Source organism: Cetorhinus maximus, chromosome 6, assembly GCF_964194155.1.
Source record: "Cetorhinus maximus chromosome 6, sCetMax3.hap1.1, whole genome shotgun sequence".
Taxonomy (NCBI): Eukaryota; Metazoa; Chordata; class Chondrichthyes; order Lamniformes; family Cetorhinidae; genus Cetorhinus; species Cetorhinus maximus.
The window spans coordinates 114,932,932-114,950,992 of NC_135884.1; the positions used below are offsets into that span (position 1 = coordinate 114,932,932).

The window sequence follows — 18,061 nt, forward strand, 5'->3', positions numbered from 1 at the left end:
TGTTGAAAAGTACCAAATAAGCCTCACTTTATAATAAAAGTAAAATACTGCGGATGCTGGAAATCTGAAACAAAAGTACCTGGAAAAACTCAGCAGGTCCGACAGCATCTGCGGCGAGGAATACAGTTGACGTTTCGAGTCCGTATGACTCTTCATCAGGTTCTGATGAAGAGTCATACGGACTCGAAACATCAAGCCTCACTTTATGTTCACTCTGATAATAACGACTTAATTTGGGAATGACGTTTAATTTGTTTTCTTTTTTTTAAAAAAAGATTTTACACTCTCCGATGACGTTCTTTGACACCACCCCAATTGGAAGGATAATTAACCGTTTTTCCAAGGATATGGATGAAATAGATGTGAGGCTACCTTTTCAAGCTGAGAATTTTCTGCAACAGATGTTGATAGTACTGTTCACAATAGCAACCGTGGCAACAGTGTTTCCATATCTTCTCATCGTAGTGGCTATTATGGTTATAATTTTTGTTATCCTTTTCAGGTTAGTTATATATTTGTTAAATTTTTAATGCATTTAATAATGCAATGTGGAAGCAAAAGGGCAGGACTATTGATTTACAGCCTTGCATAAATTCAATCCTATTTCTATTCCATAGGATCTGGGGATTTTTACTAGTGTATTGGAGATTGAATTCCATTACCTGCTAAAATTCCCAACGTACAGTCTTGACATGTGAAGCTCTGTGCTAAGATCACAAAATCATAAAATGTACCCCACTGGGATCAACATTTAAAAAATTCCAGATGGTAAATTTAAAATTCAAGATCACTTTGGGAAGATTTAAGTGACAAATTGAGGCTAAATATGATTAACGTGTAACAATACATCAGAGATTAAATTAAAAGCTGCAAATGTTGGGAATGCACAGTTGGTCCATTAATATTTAAAAAGAAAGATCAGCATCTTGAGTCCTTGCTTGGAAAATCTACTCTTTTAAATATTTTGATGAAGATCCTACACTTGAAATGTCAACTCATCTCTTCTCCTTTTAGAAACTGGCAGCCTTGTCTGCTGTATCTTTCCTGGATTTTCTGTTTTTATGTCACAATACATGCTTCACAATTAGTCACCTTCTGCTGAAAGTGTTAGAGCACCTCTATTAATATGTTAATTATTTGATCCTTTGGAAGTGTTAGAGAAACTGAATTTAATTGCATACATTTTTATCAGGGAAACTTCCTTGTGATTTTTGTTATGTCAGTTCATTACGATGATTATATAACCAAGCATTAGCCTTGGCGCAGTAGTAACACGCACACATCTGAGTCAAACGGATTCCAAAGACTTGAGCGTGTAAACTAGGTTGACATTTTAACGTGGTATTGAGGAGGTGCTGCATTTTCATCAGTGCGCTCTTTTAGGTGAAACATTAAACTAAGACCAATCTGCCCTCCCAGGTGGACATAACAAAATCCATGACACTATTCAATGAAAAACATGGGAGTTTGCTTGGTGTCTTGGTCAGTATTACTAAAAACAAATTAACTGGTCATTATATCATTGCTCTGATCTGGGCTATAGAGACCCATGAGCTTCAATATACAGCATTTAGTTTTGTCTAGATTCGGTATATTGGGATTCAGATAGACAGAGCCATAATGGAGTTCTTCAGTGACCCCATTGCTGCTCAGTAGTCTTCTCCCACACAAATTCCTTGATGACCTGAGGGACCATCCAGCAGAAAGGGAATGGAAGCAGTTGCACAAATGATGAATAAAAGGAAAATACTGCAGATGCTGGAAATTTGAAACAAAAACAAAAATTGCTGGAAAAACTCAGCAGGCCTGACAGCATCTGTGGAGAGAAAGAGTTAACGTTTCGAGTCCGGATGACTCTTCTTCAGAACTAAAGAGAAGTAAAAATGTGGTGAAATATATACTGTTTAAGGGGGTGGGACAGATGAAGCTGGATAGAAGGCCAGTGATAGGTGGGGGCAAAGGAGAGATTGCAAAAGATGTCATAAACAAAAGGTCGAAGGGGTGTTGATGGTGGTGATACTGGCTAAAGGAGGTGCTAATGGTGACATTAAGAGTAGAAAACAGGATGAACCAGTGACAGATGGCCCTAGTGGGGGTGGAGTGGGGGGACCAAGGATCAAAATAGGCTAAAAGGTGGGGATAAAACAGTGAATGGAAATAAATTTTAAAAATACTAATAGAAATAGGTGGGGGAAAAATGTATATACAAAAATTTAAAAATAAATATTTGAAAAAATGGGATCAAAAAGGGGTGAGGATGGAGGGGAGAGTTCATGATCTGAAGTTGTTGAATTCAACGTTAAGTCCGGAAGGCTGTAAGGTGCCTAATAGGAAGATGAGGTGCTGTTCCTCCAGTTTGCGTTGAGCTTCACTGGAACATTGCAGCAGGCTAAGGACAGACATGTGGGCATGAGAGCAGGGTGGCGTGTTGAAATGGCAAGCGACAGGAAGGTCTGGGTCATGCTTGCGGACAGACGGAAGGCGTTCTGCAAAGCGGTCACCCAGTCTGAGTTTGGTCTCTCCAATGTAGAGGAGACCACATTGGGAGCAGTGAATGCAGTAGACCAAACTGAGGGAAGCGCAAGTGAAGTGCTGCTTCACTTGAAAGGAGTGTTTGGGCCCTTGGACGGTGAAGAGAGGGGAAGTAAAGGGGCAGGTGTTGCACCTTCTGCGATCGCATGGGAAGGTGCCGTGGGAGGGGGTTGAGGTGCAGAGGGTGATGGAGGAGTGGACCAGGGTGTCCCGGAGGTAATGGTCCCTACGGAATGCCAACGTGGCCGGGGGTGGGGGGGGTGAAAGGAAGATGTGTTTGGTGGTGGCATCATGCTGGAGTTGGCGGAAATGGCGGAGGATGATCCTTTGAATACGGAGGCTGGTGGGGTGAAAAATGGGGACAAGGGGGACCCTATCATGGTTCTGGGAGGGAGAGGAAGGTGTGAGGGCAGAGGTGCGGGAGATGGGTTGGACACGGTTGAGGGTCCTGTCAACAACCATGGGTGGGAAACCTTGGTTAAGGAAGAAGGAAGACACGTCAGTGAGCACAGAGACGGAGGCAGCAGAAGAAGAGTTCAGCATTGTGCCGAGCCCGGAATTCATTGAGGTGAGGGCATAAGGGTGTGAAACTGAGTCTTTTGCTGAGTAATGAACGTTCAGCATCGAAGAGGGGAAGGTCAGGGGGTATGGCGGCCGGGGCTGGGATTGGAAGACAGGATGGGGTCAGAGGGACGGGCAGGGGTGGAGGGTCCTGGATGGGTGTTGGTATCAATGAGTTGTTGGAGCTTGAGTTCCTTAGCACCTGAAAGGAAGAGCCAACATTTCTTGTCAAGGTGTCAGATGAGCCGAAGAATAAAATGAAACTTGGGGCAAGGACAACTTAGAGATAGGGTGAGTCGGTGCTGCTGGAGGGAGAGGTCGAGTGTGTTCATGTGGCGGTGCATGGCACTGAGAGTGAATCTCAGGATGCAGCGAGAACAGCAATACGAGGAGCGTTGTATGTTCCAGAGATACCTGTAATCCTGGGTAGATTCAAAACATGAGGGATGGAACTTCAGTTGGAATCCACATGGAGTAAGTCTGAGACATAGACAGTCACTGAGGAGGGAAATACAGCTGTGAAAGCGAGTTTTAGTAAATGCCTTGTCAAACACCGGGAAGGAAATGGAAAGCAATGAGGGTGAACAGGGCAAAAGAGACAAGCAGAAATCCTGTTGGAGAGAAGAGCAGTATTTCTTCCAGGTAGGCATTCCTGGAAGAGAAGTGACAGTGAATTAAACACTAAGATAAAAGCAAAATACTGCGGATGCTGGAAATCTGATACAAAAACAAAAATTGCTGGAAAAACTCAGCAAGTCTGGCAGGTATCACTATCATCAACACCCCTTCAACCTTTTGTTTATGACATCTTTTGCAATCTCTCCTTTGCCTCCACCTATCACTGGCCTTCTATCCAGCTTCATCTGTCCCACTCCCTTGCACAAATGATGGAGCTGTCTCCCAGGGCAACACTGCATTCATCTCACCCAATTACACAACCCAAGTCATTCAGGATGTGCTATATAACATGAAGGACCAGGCAGCCATTGAAGCACTGTCTCCTGACTCAGCACATGTAATCCTGGTAAATATACCACTGCAAAAATGTTTAAAAATGTAAAACGTACATCAAAATCTAAAACAAGGGCAGAAATTTCCCCCCGTCGGAGGGGGGGGGGTGGTGGGTTGTGCGGGGGTGGGCGGGGGCAGGCGCGAACCCGATTGCTGAGCTGTCTGGGCCGCGGGGGGTGGGGGGGGGGGGCGTGGGGTGGTAGGATTTCCTGAGTCCTCAGGGAGATTATCTTAAGTTATGAAACATTGAAGAAAGGTAAAAAAAAATTAAGGACATGTCCCCTCATGTGAAACTGTCACATGAGCTGGGGCAAGTCCATTAATTTTTTTCAAAAATTTTATTTAATTAATAAACCCTTCATGAAACCTCATCCCGCCCGTGGGTGAGGTTTCATGAAAAATGTGAAGGCTGCCTGTGCTCTTCGCCTGCCCGGCAACCATAAGGTTGGACGGGCAGCATTCTTAACAACTTTAATTACTTTTTAAATTGCCTTAATAGGCCTTTGACAGTTCGGCGGGCACGCAGCCTAGTTGATTGCATGCCCGCCGAACTGACAATCTAAATGACACGCAGTGATGTTGGGACGCATGCCTGATGTCACCACACGTCATTTTACATGTCGACGAGCTGGCCCCAACTCCGATTGCTGAGCCGAAAATTCTTCCCCAGAAGTTTATACAATGAAAAGATAATAAATTGATTACTGTAGGAAAATCACCTTCTGTATATGTAACTAGTACTGGTTACCAAAATGGTGGGACTACCCCTCTCCAGAACACATTTAAAATAAACCCTCAATAACATGAGCACATTCCCAACTTAAAAACCAGAAAGTGACACTACCAGGTATTTAAGTAAGCTTTGACACCTCAAAAACAACAATTCACAAAATGATTCAATGATACTCTGCACATAAAAGGTGTAATTCTCAGCAAAAGGTGTAATTAGGCAAGAAACAGGCCTTAAGGCCTACTTCAATGATTCATCAAACATCAACTCACCTAATCATTGCCAGCATCCCCAGTATAGGATTTCAAGGAAGTAACTGCCTTATTTTTGAGGTATGCTTTCTAATTAAATCTAAAATTAAGACAACTTCATTTAATAGAAAGTGTTTCAGCCAGAGAAACCTCCTGTCAAATATGCTCAAATTACAATCCAAATTAAGAGACAGATATTAAAATAAAAACACAAGTTACAACAGAATCAACAGTATTAGAATTTTATTAGTGGGCTAATAAAGCTGTATCTCTGTTTGGTCTCTCAGTTTCCCATTTATATATTTCCAACAATCCCCAGTCCTGTTAATGCCTTAATCTTTAACACTGGGACTTGGAGACGTGAAGACATAGAAATTCCCTTGTGGGATATTTTTAGTTCTCTGATTAATGTATTTACATCAAATTCCTGTGGGTGCTATTTAAGTCATTAGTGCATTTAAAATAAATCAATGCACTAAAAACCGGACTGACTTGCGCAACATGAGGCAATCTTGTAAGTGTTGCTAATCTTCTAAGTGCAATTGGTAAGGTAGGACTTTCCATTTTTGGACAGTGTTTTTAATGATCACTAACAAAAATGTTACTGGATATTATAATGAAATTCATAGAATGATGATTTACAACAAACAGTCAAGTGGTGAGTTCTTTAATTATCTACCCAATTGTAGATCTTAGTGAGAAGTGTTTTCTCTTTCTTCTAAAGCATACAAGAAAACTTAAAATATGATTTTTTGACATAATTTTGAAGTAAACTTAGAAATTGACAGTACAGAATGAGGCCATTTAGTCCATTTTACCTACGCTGGCTTTTTGAATGAGCAATTGTGCTTAGTCCGACATCCCCGTTTTTTGTCCATAATCTTGCATGTTCCTCATCCTCACTGTCAAAGTCCCTTTTAAAATTATTTATGAAATCAGCTGCCATCACCTTTTCAGGTAGAGAATTTCATATCTTAACAACTCTGAGTGAACACATTTCTCATCTTCCCTCTCTATCTTTAACCAATCAATTTTAATCTATGATCTCTAGATATTGACCTACACACCAGATGAAATATTTTTTCTCTACCTACTCTATCAAAACCTCTCATTACCTTGAAAACCTTTATTATGCTACCCTCTAGTCTTCTCTGTTCCAAGGAGAACAGTCCCAACTTTTCCAACTTTACCAGGTAACCATGGTAACATCCTAGTAAATCTCCTTCGTAACCTTTTTAAGGCCTTAATATCTTTCCTGAAGTGTGGTACCTGGAATTGGCCACAAACTGAGTGCTAACCAGCAATTTATAAGTTTCTAGCATGATCCCTTTGCTTTTACATTCAATTCCTTTATTTATAAATCCAAGTAACCCCTATGTTTTTATAACCACTTAATCAACTTGTCCTGCAACATTTAAGGCTTGTGTATATGGGCACAAAGGTCTCTCTGATTATCTAACTTTTCAGAATTTTGTTAATTATAGTATACTCTTTCTACATTAATACTCCCAAAATTCATCACTTCCTACTTTTTCACATTGAACTTCGTCTGTTATGCTTCTGCCCGTTTCACCATCCTGCCTTTGTCATCCTTAACTACCCTCGCCACTACTACTTTGGCCAAGTTTCGTATCAACTACAAACTTTAGCTGAGAGAACCCAGTAAACTACATGAGATCCATGTTGTGCTAGGCTGCAGCTCTGCCCACAGTTCCTGCTGATGAGGTGCTAAGCCAAGACTTGGCATTTACTTTTGGAAATTTGTTGTGAGCAAGTTCAAATGGGCAACTCCAGGTTAGTTTGGGATCATGTCAGTTTTTGAGTTCTATACTTTAAGTGCCCTTTCAAATAACAACACATATGATTGGACAGCCAAAACGTGTGTCATTACCTGCATGCATATCTTATCAAAAGTCTCCGCATAGGAGGAAGGTTTTCCAATCTTTTTTCATGGTTATTGGCTGATTCACCACACATGGCTTAAGGGGAGCAAGAATGTGTTTAACCCCTGGCGACTTGTGGATGAGTATGGTTCCAATGTGTGCTATGAAGTAAAATGTACCAGTTCACTGGAGACCCAACAGTCACCAGGATGAGATCTTCAGATTTCTAAGCACCCATTGCTGTGATCTTTCAAGCCAGGCTCTGAAAGTACACGAATTTCCACTCCTAGAATTATTCCGATCAATGTCTAGCAGCTGGTTCCATTGACAGAACAGATCTGTCTGTCCTCTTGGTGTTTACTGTGGGGCAAAATGTACCGAGGGAAAGTCATTTAAAGTCAGGGAGAGAATCTATACCAAAGAAATCCTAAATGTTGTTTTCTATGCAGACTTTTTCAAAAAGGCATCAGAGAACTGAAGAGAATAGAAAATGTTAGCAGATCACCCTGGTTCTCCCACATTACCTCAAGTATTCAAGGCATGAGCACAATTCATGCCTATAATAAAACAGACGATTTTATTGAGCGGTAAGTGAAGCTTTTCATATCTCTTGAGTTCATGCTTACCACAATGGAGATGATCAATTTTTTACATCTACTGTTATCAATCTTAAATTGTTGTCAAAATGGTGTTCTATATCCTTTTACAGATTTAAAGACTTAAGTGATATAAATTCTAGCCATTTTTTATTGTTTAACTGTTCCATGCGATGGCTCGCTGTGAGAATCGATACACTCACAGCTCTCTTGACTCTTACTGTGGCTCTCTTTGTCATTCTGAGTCCTGACTCAGTTCCTGCATCAAATAAGGGTCTTGCTTTGTCATATGCGATTCAGGTGAGGAAACTAATTGCACTTTTCTCTTTTTGTTTACCCTAATTGATCTCTTGAAGTAGTGCGCACTTGTATAAAAGCTAAATACTGCAGATGCTGGAAATCTGAAATGAAAACAGAAAATACTGGAAAATGCTTCTTCAGCTGTGAAGAAGTCATATGGACCCAAAACATTAACTCTGTTTCTGCCACCACAGTTGCTGCCAGACCTGCTGAGCTTTTCCAACATTTTCTGTTTTTACTTTAGAGTACACTTGTTCCTGAGATAACACAGATTCAATAGAATTCTGAACAAAATCAACTTCAATGCATTTGAGATTTTTCTATTCAGTGAAAAAGATATTTCAGTCGACAAGAAATGATTTAAAATAAAGATACTACCTCAATTACATGATAATATTTTAAAAAAACCTGTTGTACTACAAACAGTCCATGTTCAAAATTGTTCTGAGAGAAGTAATGTCGAGAAATCATAACCCATTCGTAAAAAGGGGAGGAAGACTAGACCAGTAAACTTTTTAAATGTACAACTGAAATGTTGCAGCCAAATGAGAAAGAATGCCCAAAATAAAAAGAACAGGAAGACTTACTGATGAGATTCTTTTCAGATATGATAATTCTGTGACTCTGGGAGTCTTCAATGGAGTTAAATTGTTTCACTTGATTGATCAACAGAATTAGATATATTTTTCACATGCCATATTTTAACTTATTGAATTGATATTATTATAACATCACATTGGACTGCATTTTGCAGTCAGTGGTGAAAAAACGGCACCAGCCACTAACCTTGAAAAAAGCTGCCCGCAAAGGTTCAACGTGGTCCAGAGAGTGGATTTGGCTGCTCCATTTCCCTACATTTTAGGGATAAGTAAATGAGTAATGTGGTTTATGAATTTCAGTGCCAGTGTGTTGTAGGCCGTACATTCCAAACACTGCCGGATCATATAAAACAACATGTCCCTTCCGCTGTTCGCAACTGGCAAGATACAGACCATACCCAACAAGCCTGTGCTTGCAAAACTCAAAAAACAGTGGCCAACATTAGTTGTGATTCCGTGATTGTACAACGTTTGCTAAATAATCCTCAGTGTGCTAAGAATTACGCTGACAACCAATTTAAGATTGTCAGTTAGGCTCATAGTGTTGTGCATTTATGTGTAATGGAAGCTACATATATTAATACACAAGGCCCTGTTCTTTATGGACAGAAAGAACATGTACACACATTGTGCCTGTTTCACCTAAACAAAATAAGTGACTGCCATTCGCTGATTAATTCCCCAGGACAATGTATTGACCAATCAGAGTCAAGCTGCCTGGTTTAAATTTCAAACAACACTTGGCAGTGAACTGTCAGTTACCATCAACTGGTGCATTCTCCATGGCAATGTCTCTACCAATCAGAGGCCACCTGCCAACCAATCAGCATTCTCTTCCCATACAGTATGAATATGTTGTTTCCCCTGACATTGGTATTTTCTTGAGAATTGTCCTGATGAGTGCAAGACAAAAAGCTGTGACAAAAAATGGCTCTTTTTTCAGCAATACTCAAGTTCTGTACTACCAAAGGGAAAAGTCATGACATAAAAACATAAAAACATAGAAGCAGGAGTAGACCATACAGTCCCTCAAGCCTGCTTCACCATTTAATAAGATCATGGCTGATCAATTCCCCTGTCCTGCCCAATCCCCATGTCCTTTGACATAGGGAGTTCCTGCTACTGGACCTGGCCCTGGCCATCATTTGGCTTACAAGGAAAGTTTCTATCCTTTCCAATGCAAACAGGAAGCTCCCAGAAACAGTGGAAACCCAAAACAACTGAGAGAGTCCCCAAGGAATATCAAAGTATTTAATTCATTCAAAAGCAAAAACAAAAGACTGCAGATGCTGAAAATCTGAAATAAAAACAGAAAATGCTGGAAATAATCAGCAGGACAGGCAACATCTGTGGAGAGAAACAGAGTTAATGGGTTTGATTTTCAAAGCGGCGCCTAGAACCCTGCACGCGGATAATTTCCGGGTTCCAATTTCATAACGTTGTCTTGAAATGTGAATGCACTAATTGGGCCGAAGGTGAGCTCGGTGCTCAATTAGTGGCAGCAAGTGTCACCAGGAGGCCGAAAATGCCTGCAGAGTGAGAACAGCAAAGGCAGACAGCTGCTATGTTGGGGTCTGCCACTGCCTTACAGAAGAGGCAGGCATCACCTCGGAGGACCAGCAGCTTACCAGACACAAAAGTGGCCAAGTGGAAGGTAAAGGGCATGATCTGGCACAAGATCCCCAAGCTCCTGAAATTTTTCACCTTAAAATAAACTTTAACTTCTGCTCATTTTGATCCTGACAGCTGTGTTTTAATGCAAACTAGACTGTTTGGCTTTGGCAATTTCTACTTTGTAAAATCCCCCTCTCACCTTCTCCAGCCTGTTAACAAGCTCCTCAATGGGTATTAATTGGAGGTAATTGGGGCTCCCCCCTTCCACTGTCCCTTTAAAAATTGCGCCGCGTTCTGGAGGTGGTGATATGCTGTGCCGCCCTCCAGGAATTTTCAAATCACATCCTCATCCCTTTTTGGCCCTATCAGCGATTGAAAATCCTGGCCAACATTTCAGGTCATTGGAAAAACGTAATAGGTTTTGAACGAGTGAAAGGAGGGGGAGGAGTGGAAAGAGAACAAAAGGCAGGGCCTGTGATAGGATAGAAGGGAGGATTGATTAGATGATAAAAGGAATGTTGGTGCAAGACCAATAGGAGCGGCAGTGGGACAAGTAAAGAGCCAAAGAGACAGTGGGAGTAAAGCTGAAACTTGTAAAGAAGATGGAAAAAAAAATAAGGCAGAGATTATGGTCTGAAATTGCTGAGCACAATGTTGAGTCCCGAAGGCTGTATGCTTAATCAAAAGATGGGATGTTGTTCCTCGACTGTTCCTCGTTAGCTATTGCTCATTATTATAAGACATTTACGTATATACAGTACTGAATTCAAAATGTTCATTGCTTATAGCTGACAGGACTATTCCAAATGTGCGTAAGAATGGGAATTGAAACAGAAGCCAGATTCACTTCTGTAGAACGAATAATGGAATATATACTGGTGAGCACATAAATACACACATACATTCTGAATCCCAATTCACTGAAGTACTTTTGTTCACTGTTATTTACAATTATATATTTCTATCAGACGTGTGTTCCAGAAGCCCCATTTCACAATAAAAATGCAACTGTTTCCAAGGAATGGCCTAATCATGGTGCAATCACATTTAAGAATTATCAGATGAAATACAGAGAAAACACTCCAATAGTCCTAAAAGGATTGCGTTTCAATATAGAAGCTCAGGAGAAAATTGGAATTGTTGGAAGAACTGGATCGGGTAAGAGATGCAATAAACTATTCTTGATTATGCAATAGAATACATTAAAAATATATATAGCAAAATAGTTGCCTTGTTTAGTCAGAGTTTATAACAAGAGAAGCAGTTACATGGGAAACACCAGTGTATGATTATATTATGGTCGCTGTTCATCAAATCCTGAGTTGCTTAGATGACCTATTTTAATTTCTGGAATGAGACCGAGCACTGCTTCATTCTTTGTTTGTCTAAAAACATACTGATCTAGAATACAGTTTTGGACATGTTGTAGAAACCCCACCCCTTATTTGCCACTGGCATTACTCTAATTATCCAAAATTAGATTTGGGTTAAAGTTTCCTATCATTACCCCGATACGTCTGCAGTTTTTTTCTCTCATTTATCTTCATATCTGTATCCCTTTTTCCTTTACACTGTTCTGGACTCTGTAATATATTCCAAATAGAGTAACATTTTTGTCCCTATTCTTTAGCCATATTTAAAGAGATTTAGGTTTTACAGCATCCCTTCCATTATTCCTATGTTTTACTGCTGTAATGGAATGTAACACTTCTACCCATCCCTTTTTTCCTAGTCGATCCTGCCTGAATATTTCATAAGCAGAAAATCCAGCTCCTAGTGTTGCCTTTAGCCATGCCTCTGGGTTGTCAAAACTCACATTCTTACAAATCAAAAGCAATCTTTTAGAAAGAAAACGGAACCAATCACTGATCTGAATCCTGAAACTTGCAAACAAATACCTCTGATTGATTTCAAGAGTTTATAAATAATTAAAATGATGACTTTGTCTATTTAAAAACAAAAAGCTAAAAGCCACTGCTGATGCTGGAAATCCAAAACAAAAACAGAATTACCTGGAAAAACTCAGCAGGTCTGGCAGCATCGGCGGAGAAGAAATCAGTTAACGTTTCAAGTCTTCATGACCCTTCGGCAGAACTGAAGCATAGTTAGGAGAAAGGTGAAATATAAGCTGGTTTAAGGTGGGGGGGGTGCGGGGGGAGAGAGAAGTTGAGGGTGTGGTGATTGCGGAGATAAGCAAGCAGTGATAGGAGCAGATAATCAAAAGATGTCACAGACAAAAGGATCAAAGAGGTGTTGAAGGTGGTGATATTGTCTAAGAAAGGTGCTAATTAAGAATGGAAGACAGGACATTCAAGGTACAGCTCTAGTGGGGTTGGGGTGGAAAGACTAACAAAGTTTTAGTTTTAGATTTAAAAATAATGGAAATAGGTGAGAAAAGAAGAATCTATATAAATTATTGAAAAAAAAGGGAGGGGGGAGAAACGGGGTGGGGATGGGGGGAGGGGGAGTTTAAGATCTAAAGTTGTTGAATTCAATATTCAGCCCGGAAGGCTGTAAAGTGCCTAGTCGGAAGATGAGGTGCTGTTCCTCCAGTTTGCGTTGGGCTTCACTGGAACAATGCAGCAAGCCAAGGACAGACATGTGGGCAAGAGAACAGGGTGGAGTGTTAAAATGGCAAGCGACAGGGAGGTTTGGGTCTTTCTTGCGGACAGACCGCAGGTGTTCTGCAAAGCGGTCGCCCAGTTTGCGTTTGGTCTCTCCAATGTAGAGGAGACCGCATTGGGAGCAAGGAATGCAGTAGACTAAGTTAGGGGAAATGCAAGTGAAATGCTGCTTCACTTGAAAGGAGTGTTTGGGCCCTTGGACGGTGAGGAGAGAGGAAGTGAAGGGGCAGGTGTTGCATCTTCTGCGTGGGCATGGGGAGGTGACATAGGTGGGGGTTGAGGAGTAGGGGGTGATGGAGGAGTGGACCAGGGTGTCCCGGAGGGAACGATCCCTACGGAATGCCGTCAGTGGGGGTGAAGGGAAGATGTGTTTGGTGGTGGCATCATGCTGGAGTTGGCGGAAATGGCGGAGGATGATCCTTTGAATGCGGAGGCTGGTGGGGTGATAAGTGAGGACAAGGGGGACCCTATCATGTTTCTGGGAAGGAGGAGAAGGCATGAGGGATTGTCTATTTGTTGAGGTGGCCTAAAACAATAAGACAGACAAGAAGCTAAACACCGTAAGCATGTTCCAGACTCTATTCTACACACAAACAATACTATCAGCGTTCTGTTAATCTTAGTGAAAAGCTATTCATCCTTTACAGTACAATTAATACCTTTATTAGAGTGGACAATGAAGGTTTTCTGGGTGGTTATAAATAAAAGCCCATGACAAATATTCACACATATGAGTGATTCTGTTTCCAAGAAAATACAGTATATACCCTCACACATTATACTGACTCCAGCAATGACTTGCTATTTGTTGCTCTTGTTTCTGCAATTTTGATCTAAACTTTCCCTTGCTCTACACTTATTAAATTAGTTAGTCTGCCTTTATAGGAATATAGGGGGGTGGTGGCACAGAGGAGAGGAGATCAGGGGGGAAGAAGTTACCAGTGCAAAACTGCAATCTCAAACAATTCAAGGCAGCAAGGCATTTGTGGTTGATTGGGAAAGCACAACAAAGTATTTCTTTCCTTAGCATCAATCTGCATATCTACAGATTTTGTACATCCAGGATATCTGTGTTTACAATTTGAAGGGATAATTTCATGGCACTGTGCTTCCAGTTTGGAGTATAGATTGCCCTAATTCTATCACCCATATCCCCTGTGAGCTCCCCAATAGAAGTATGAGTTTGAAGAAGATTTCTAGAATAAGGGTTCAGATGAAGTAATCGCTGTTGAGTTCCAAAAGGGTACAATTTACAATATGCTAAATAATCTGCCTTCTCGGGTGGACGTAAAAGATTCCATGATATTATTTCAGAGAGGCATGAGAAAGTTCTCCCAGTGCCCTGGTCAATATTTATCCTTCAAAGAACATCTCTAAAGGGAAACAGATCAACAGATCATCTGGCCATTATCACATTGCTATTTGTGAAACCTTGTTGTGAGCATACTGGTTGCCGCATTTCCAACATTATAACAGTAACTACACTTCAAAAATACTTAATTGGCTGTAAAGCCTTTGGGATGTTGTGAAATACGCTATATAAATGTGAGTTCTTCCTTTCTTCATAATATAATATTCCTGAAATCTTGGCTTACAACAATAAAACTTGTATTTATATACCTTTAATGTGGTAAAACATCCTGAGCCATTTCACAGGAATGTTATGGAACAAAGTTTGACACAGAGCCATTTAAGAGATATTAGGGCCAATGACAAAAAGAGAGAGGTTTCAAGGAAGGAGGAAAGGGAGGAAGGGAGACTTGAGAGGCTTAGGGAAGGAATTCCAGATCTTAGGGCTTAGGCAGCTGAGGGCACAGCTGCCAATGGTGGAGCAATTAAAATCAGGGATGCTCAAGAGGCCAGAATGAGATGAGCTCAGATATCTGAGAGGGTTGTCGACTGAAGAAGATTACAGAGATAGAGAGGGATGAAGCCACATAAGATTTTGAAAGTAAGGGATTTAAAATCGAGACTTTGCTTGACTAGGAGTCAATGTAGGTCAGTAAGCACAGTGTGGTGGGTGATTGGTGGGAGCTTGATACGAGTTAGAACACAGGCAGCAAAGATTCGGATGATCTCAAGTTTACAGAGGATAGAACATGGGAGGCTGGATAGGTGCTGGCATAGAAAAGTACAAAGTACAAAGAAAAAGTATATAGATAACAGGGGCATGGATGAAGGTACCTGTGGAAACTGATGCTGTGTTTTCAGATGATGTCTCTAAGGGGCAGCATATAGATCACTTTGGTAATATGCAAACAAATTTTTAAAATAGTGGCAGTTTCCTGTTGCAGGCAAGACATCACTGAGTGTTGCATTGTTCAGACTAGTTGAACCAGTCACAGGGACCATCCTGATTGACAACGTCGATATTTGCACTATTGCTTTGGAAGATCTGCGAAGTAAACTTTCAATCATTCCACAGGACCCAGTTCTGTTTGTTGGTACAGTGAGGTAAGAACTCTTCATATATTCCACAATTATTAGCAGATGTTGAAGGCATGATACAATATTGTTTTATTTTCAATTTTCTCCATGGTTCCTCTTTTGGAGCCTTTCCTATATACTGCATTTCCCCTGGGTGTGAAGAGACTTGTTCCAGGTTTCAATCCATACCACCCAGAACCAGCCACTCCGAAATGCTCAAGTCGTTGGAGTGCAGGATTTTTGTTCTCATCCCATTCTATCGGAAAATTTCTGACCTACATTTGGCACCTTCACATGTGGTACAAACCAACATTCCTGCTATTGTGCTGCACACAGTACAACTTAAGAACGAGAAAGTAGAAGTAACAGGGAAAGTCAAAAATTACCATGAGCCAAGAAAACAGTGGTCATGTAGCCAAATTCAATCAACAAAAATGCTTATTAATAATAAAGCCAGATACACTTGTTACTTTTTTTGGTAGACAATTCACATGAAGTTAGATCTGACTCACTGGCATCATTATAGGACATCAGGTTTTTTTTCCCCAGAGGTATGCTTCAGTATCAAAGCTGTGAGCACCACATAACCCCAGTGGAAGCATTGAACAATTAGATCCAGGTTTCTGTGTCACCTATTTCCTTCTCCTTTTGTAATGCGACTAGAAGTGTTATAATCTTCGTACATTATTTTCAAGATTCAAATCCATGAATTGGTATTTACTATCATCAGAGAAATCTGAATAAATTTGAAAAATTGCAGGTATTTCAAAAGTATTATATACCAGGGTTTGTATTTAAGTCTGATAGCGTCTCCTGGAGATTGCACCTCATTGTTTGAAGTGGCAGGATTAGATATCATTTGCATTGCCCATATCCTGTCATATGGTTTTTTATGAGTGTTTTTGTGTAACACTTTCAATCTTGCAGTATTTTGTTTAAATTTCAACAGTGTTTAGCATCCTGATAACCAAGTATCTGCCTCCTTTAAAGTAATAGCACCTTACTTCAATTCAATGGTCATAAATAAATATAAACAAATATTAAATATATTATTATATAAATGTTGACTTGAATTTATCTCCAATTAATTAATTTTTGTACTTTTCCAAAGGTACAACTTAGACCCTTTTGGGAATTACAATGAGGATACAATTTGGGAAGCTCTTGAAAGGACCTATATGAAAGATATGGTATGATTAAAACAATTCAAAGACAAAAACATTACACTCATTAATATTAATAAATCAGGTGATTATACTCCTATGGTCCTGTGTGGAGTTTAGAGTTGCTTTATACTTTAACATTAGATTGTTTTTGTAATGCTGAAAACTGTCCTCTACCTCCTCCTCCCTCTTCAAGTATCTTGTTCCCCTCTGTGTTGCTGCTGCTGAATCTCCTTGGCACAAAAAGTGTTTCCATAATCACAGTAGATGTTATTTCATAGATTATTTCAGCAAGAGTTCCAGATAATGTGTTCAGCCATACTTTAAGTAGCAAGGCAGGTGCACTGGCCACAAAATTCAGCCCCCTTGTGTCTGTTTTGGTTTAAAATAGCATCTGTATTGCACATGCACACTTCTGTTGTGGGCCACGCCAAGCACCATTTCATTAAGGATTATAGAGCATGCGTTAGGAACATGTGCCGGAAGTATACAAATGAGGCAGATGGTGATGTGTACTACTGATTTGATTCTAGTGGTGTCATTTTCGACCTGAATGCTCCAGCTAATGTCCGCTCTCAACTTTGCACAGTTGAACATGTGCTCATCAGCGGACAGGACCCACTCACCAGTACATTCACTGGTTCATCTGCACAGTGATAGAAGAGGTCATCAACAGTGCTACCAAGTGACACTTGTTTAGCAATAATCTGCTCACTGATTGTTCTGCCAGGGCCATTCAGCTCCTGACCTCAATATAACCATGGTTCAAACATGGACAAAAGAACTGAACTCCAGAGGGGAGGTGAGAGTGACTGCCTTTGACATCAAGGCAGCATTTGGCTGAGTGTGGCATCAAGGAGCCGAAGAAAAACGAAGTCAATGGGAATCAGGGGGAAAACTCTCTGCTGGTTGATGTCATTCCCAGCATAAAGGAAGATGGTTGTGGTTGTTGGAGATCATTCATCTCAGTCCCAGGACATTGCTGCATAAATTCCTCACGGTAATATCTGAGGCCCAACCATCCTCAGCTGCTTCATCAATGGCCTTCCCTCCATCGTAAAGTAAGAAGTGGGGATGTTTGCTGATGATTGCACAATGTTCAGCAATATTCGCAACTCCTCAGTTACTGAAGCAGCCCATGTACAATGCCATGTCCAATACCTGGACAACATTCAGGCTTGAGCTGATAAGTGCCAAGCAACATTCGTGCCATGCAAGTGTCAGGCAATGACCATCTCCAACAAGAGGGAAACTAACCATCGCCCCTTGACACTCAATGGCATTACCATCACTGAATGCCCCACTATCAACATACTGGGGGCTACTTTTGACCAGAAATTGAACTGGACTAGCCATATAAATATTGTGACTACAAGATCAAGTCAGAGGCTAGGAATTCTGTGGCAAATAACTCACCTCCTGACTCCCCAAAGCCTGTCCAACTCTTTACAAGGCACAAGTCAGGTGTGTGATGGAATACTCTTCACTTGCCTGGATGAGTGAGGTTCCAACAGCATTCAAGAAGCTTGACACCATCCAAGACAAAGCAGCCCAGTTGACTGGTAACCCATCCACGACCTTCAATATTTGCTCCCTCCACCACCAACACACAGTGCAGCAATGTGTGCCATCTACAAGATGCACTGCAGTAACTCACCAAGGCTCCTTCAACAGCACCTCCCAAACCCGTGACCTGTACCACCTTGAATTACGAGGGAAGCAGGTGCATGGGAACACCACCACCTGCAAGTTACCCTTCAGCCACAAACC

General features: G+C 41.0%; 1 protein-coding gene across 1 annotated transcript in view; it reads left to right on the forward strand.

Annotated features, from left to right (window-relative positions):
• Window positions 1–18,061, forward strand: part of abcc12 (ATP-binding cassette, sub-family C (CFTR/MRP), member 12) — a 124,469-nt gene that overhangs the window by 96,143 nt on the left and 10,265 nt on the right. The window contains exons 21-27 of the mRNA XM_078544329.1: window positions 276–502; window positions 7,418–7,555; window positions 7,678–7,864; window positions 10,866–10,955; window positions 11,046–11,235; window positions 14,996–15,155; window positions 16,240–16,318. Coding sequence (XP_078400455.1) covers window positions 276–502; window positions 7,418–7,555; window positions 7,678–7,864; window positions 10,866–10,955; window positions 11,046–11,235; window positions 14,996–15,155; window positions 16,240–16,318 — 1,071 coding nt within the window. The remainder of the gene's footprint in view (window positions 1–275; window positions 503–7,417; window positions 7,556–7,677; window positions 7,865–10,865; window positions 10,956–11,045; window positions 11,236–14,995; window positions 15,156–16,239; window positions 16,319–18,061) is intronic.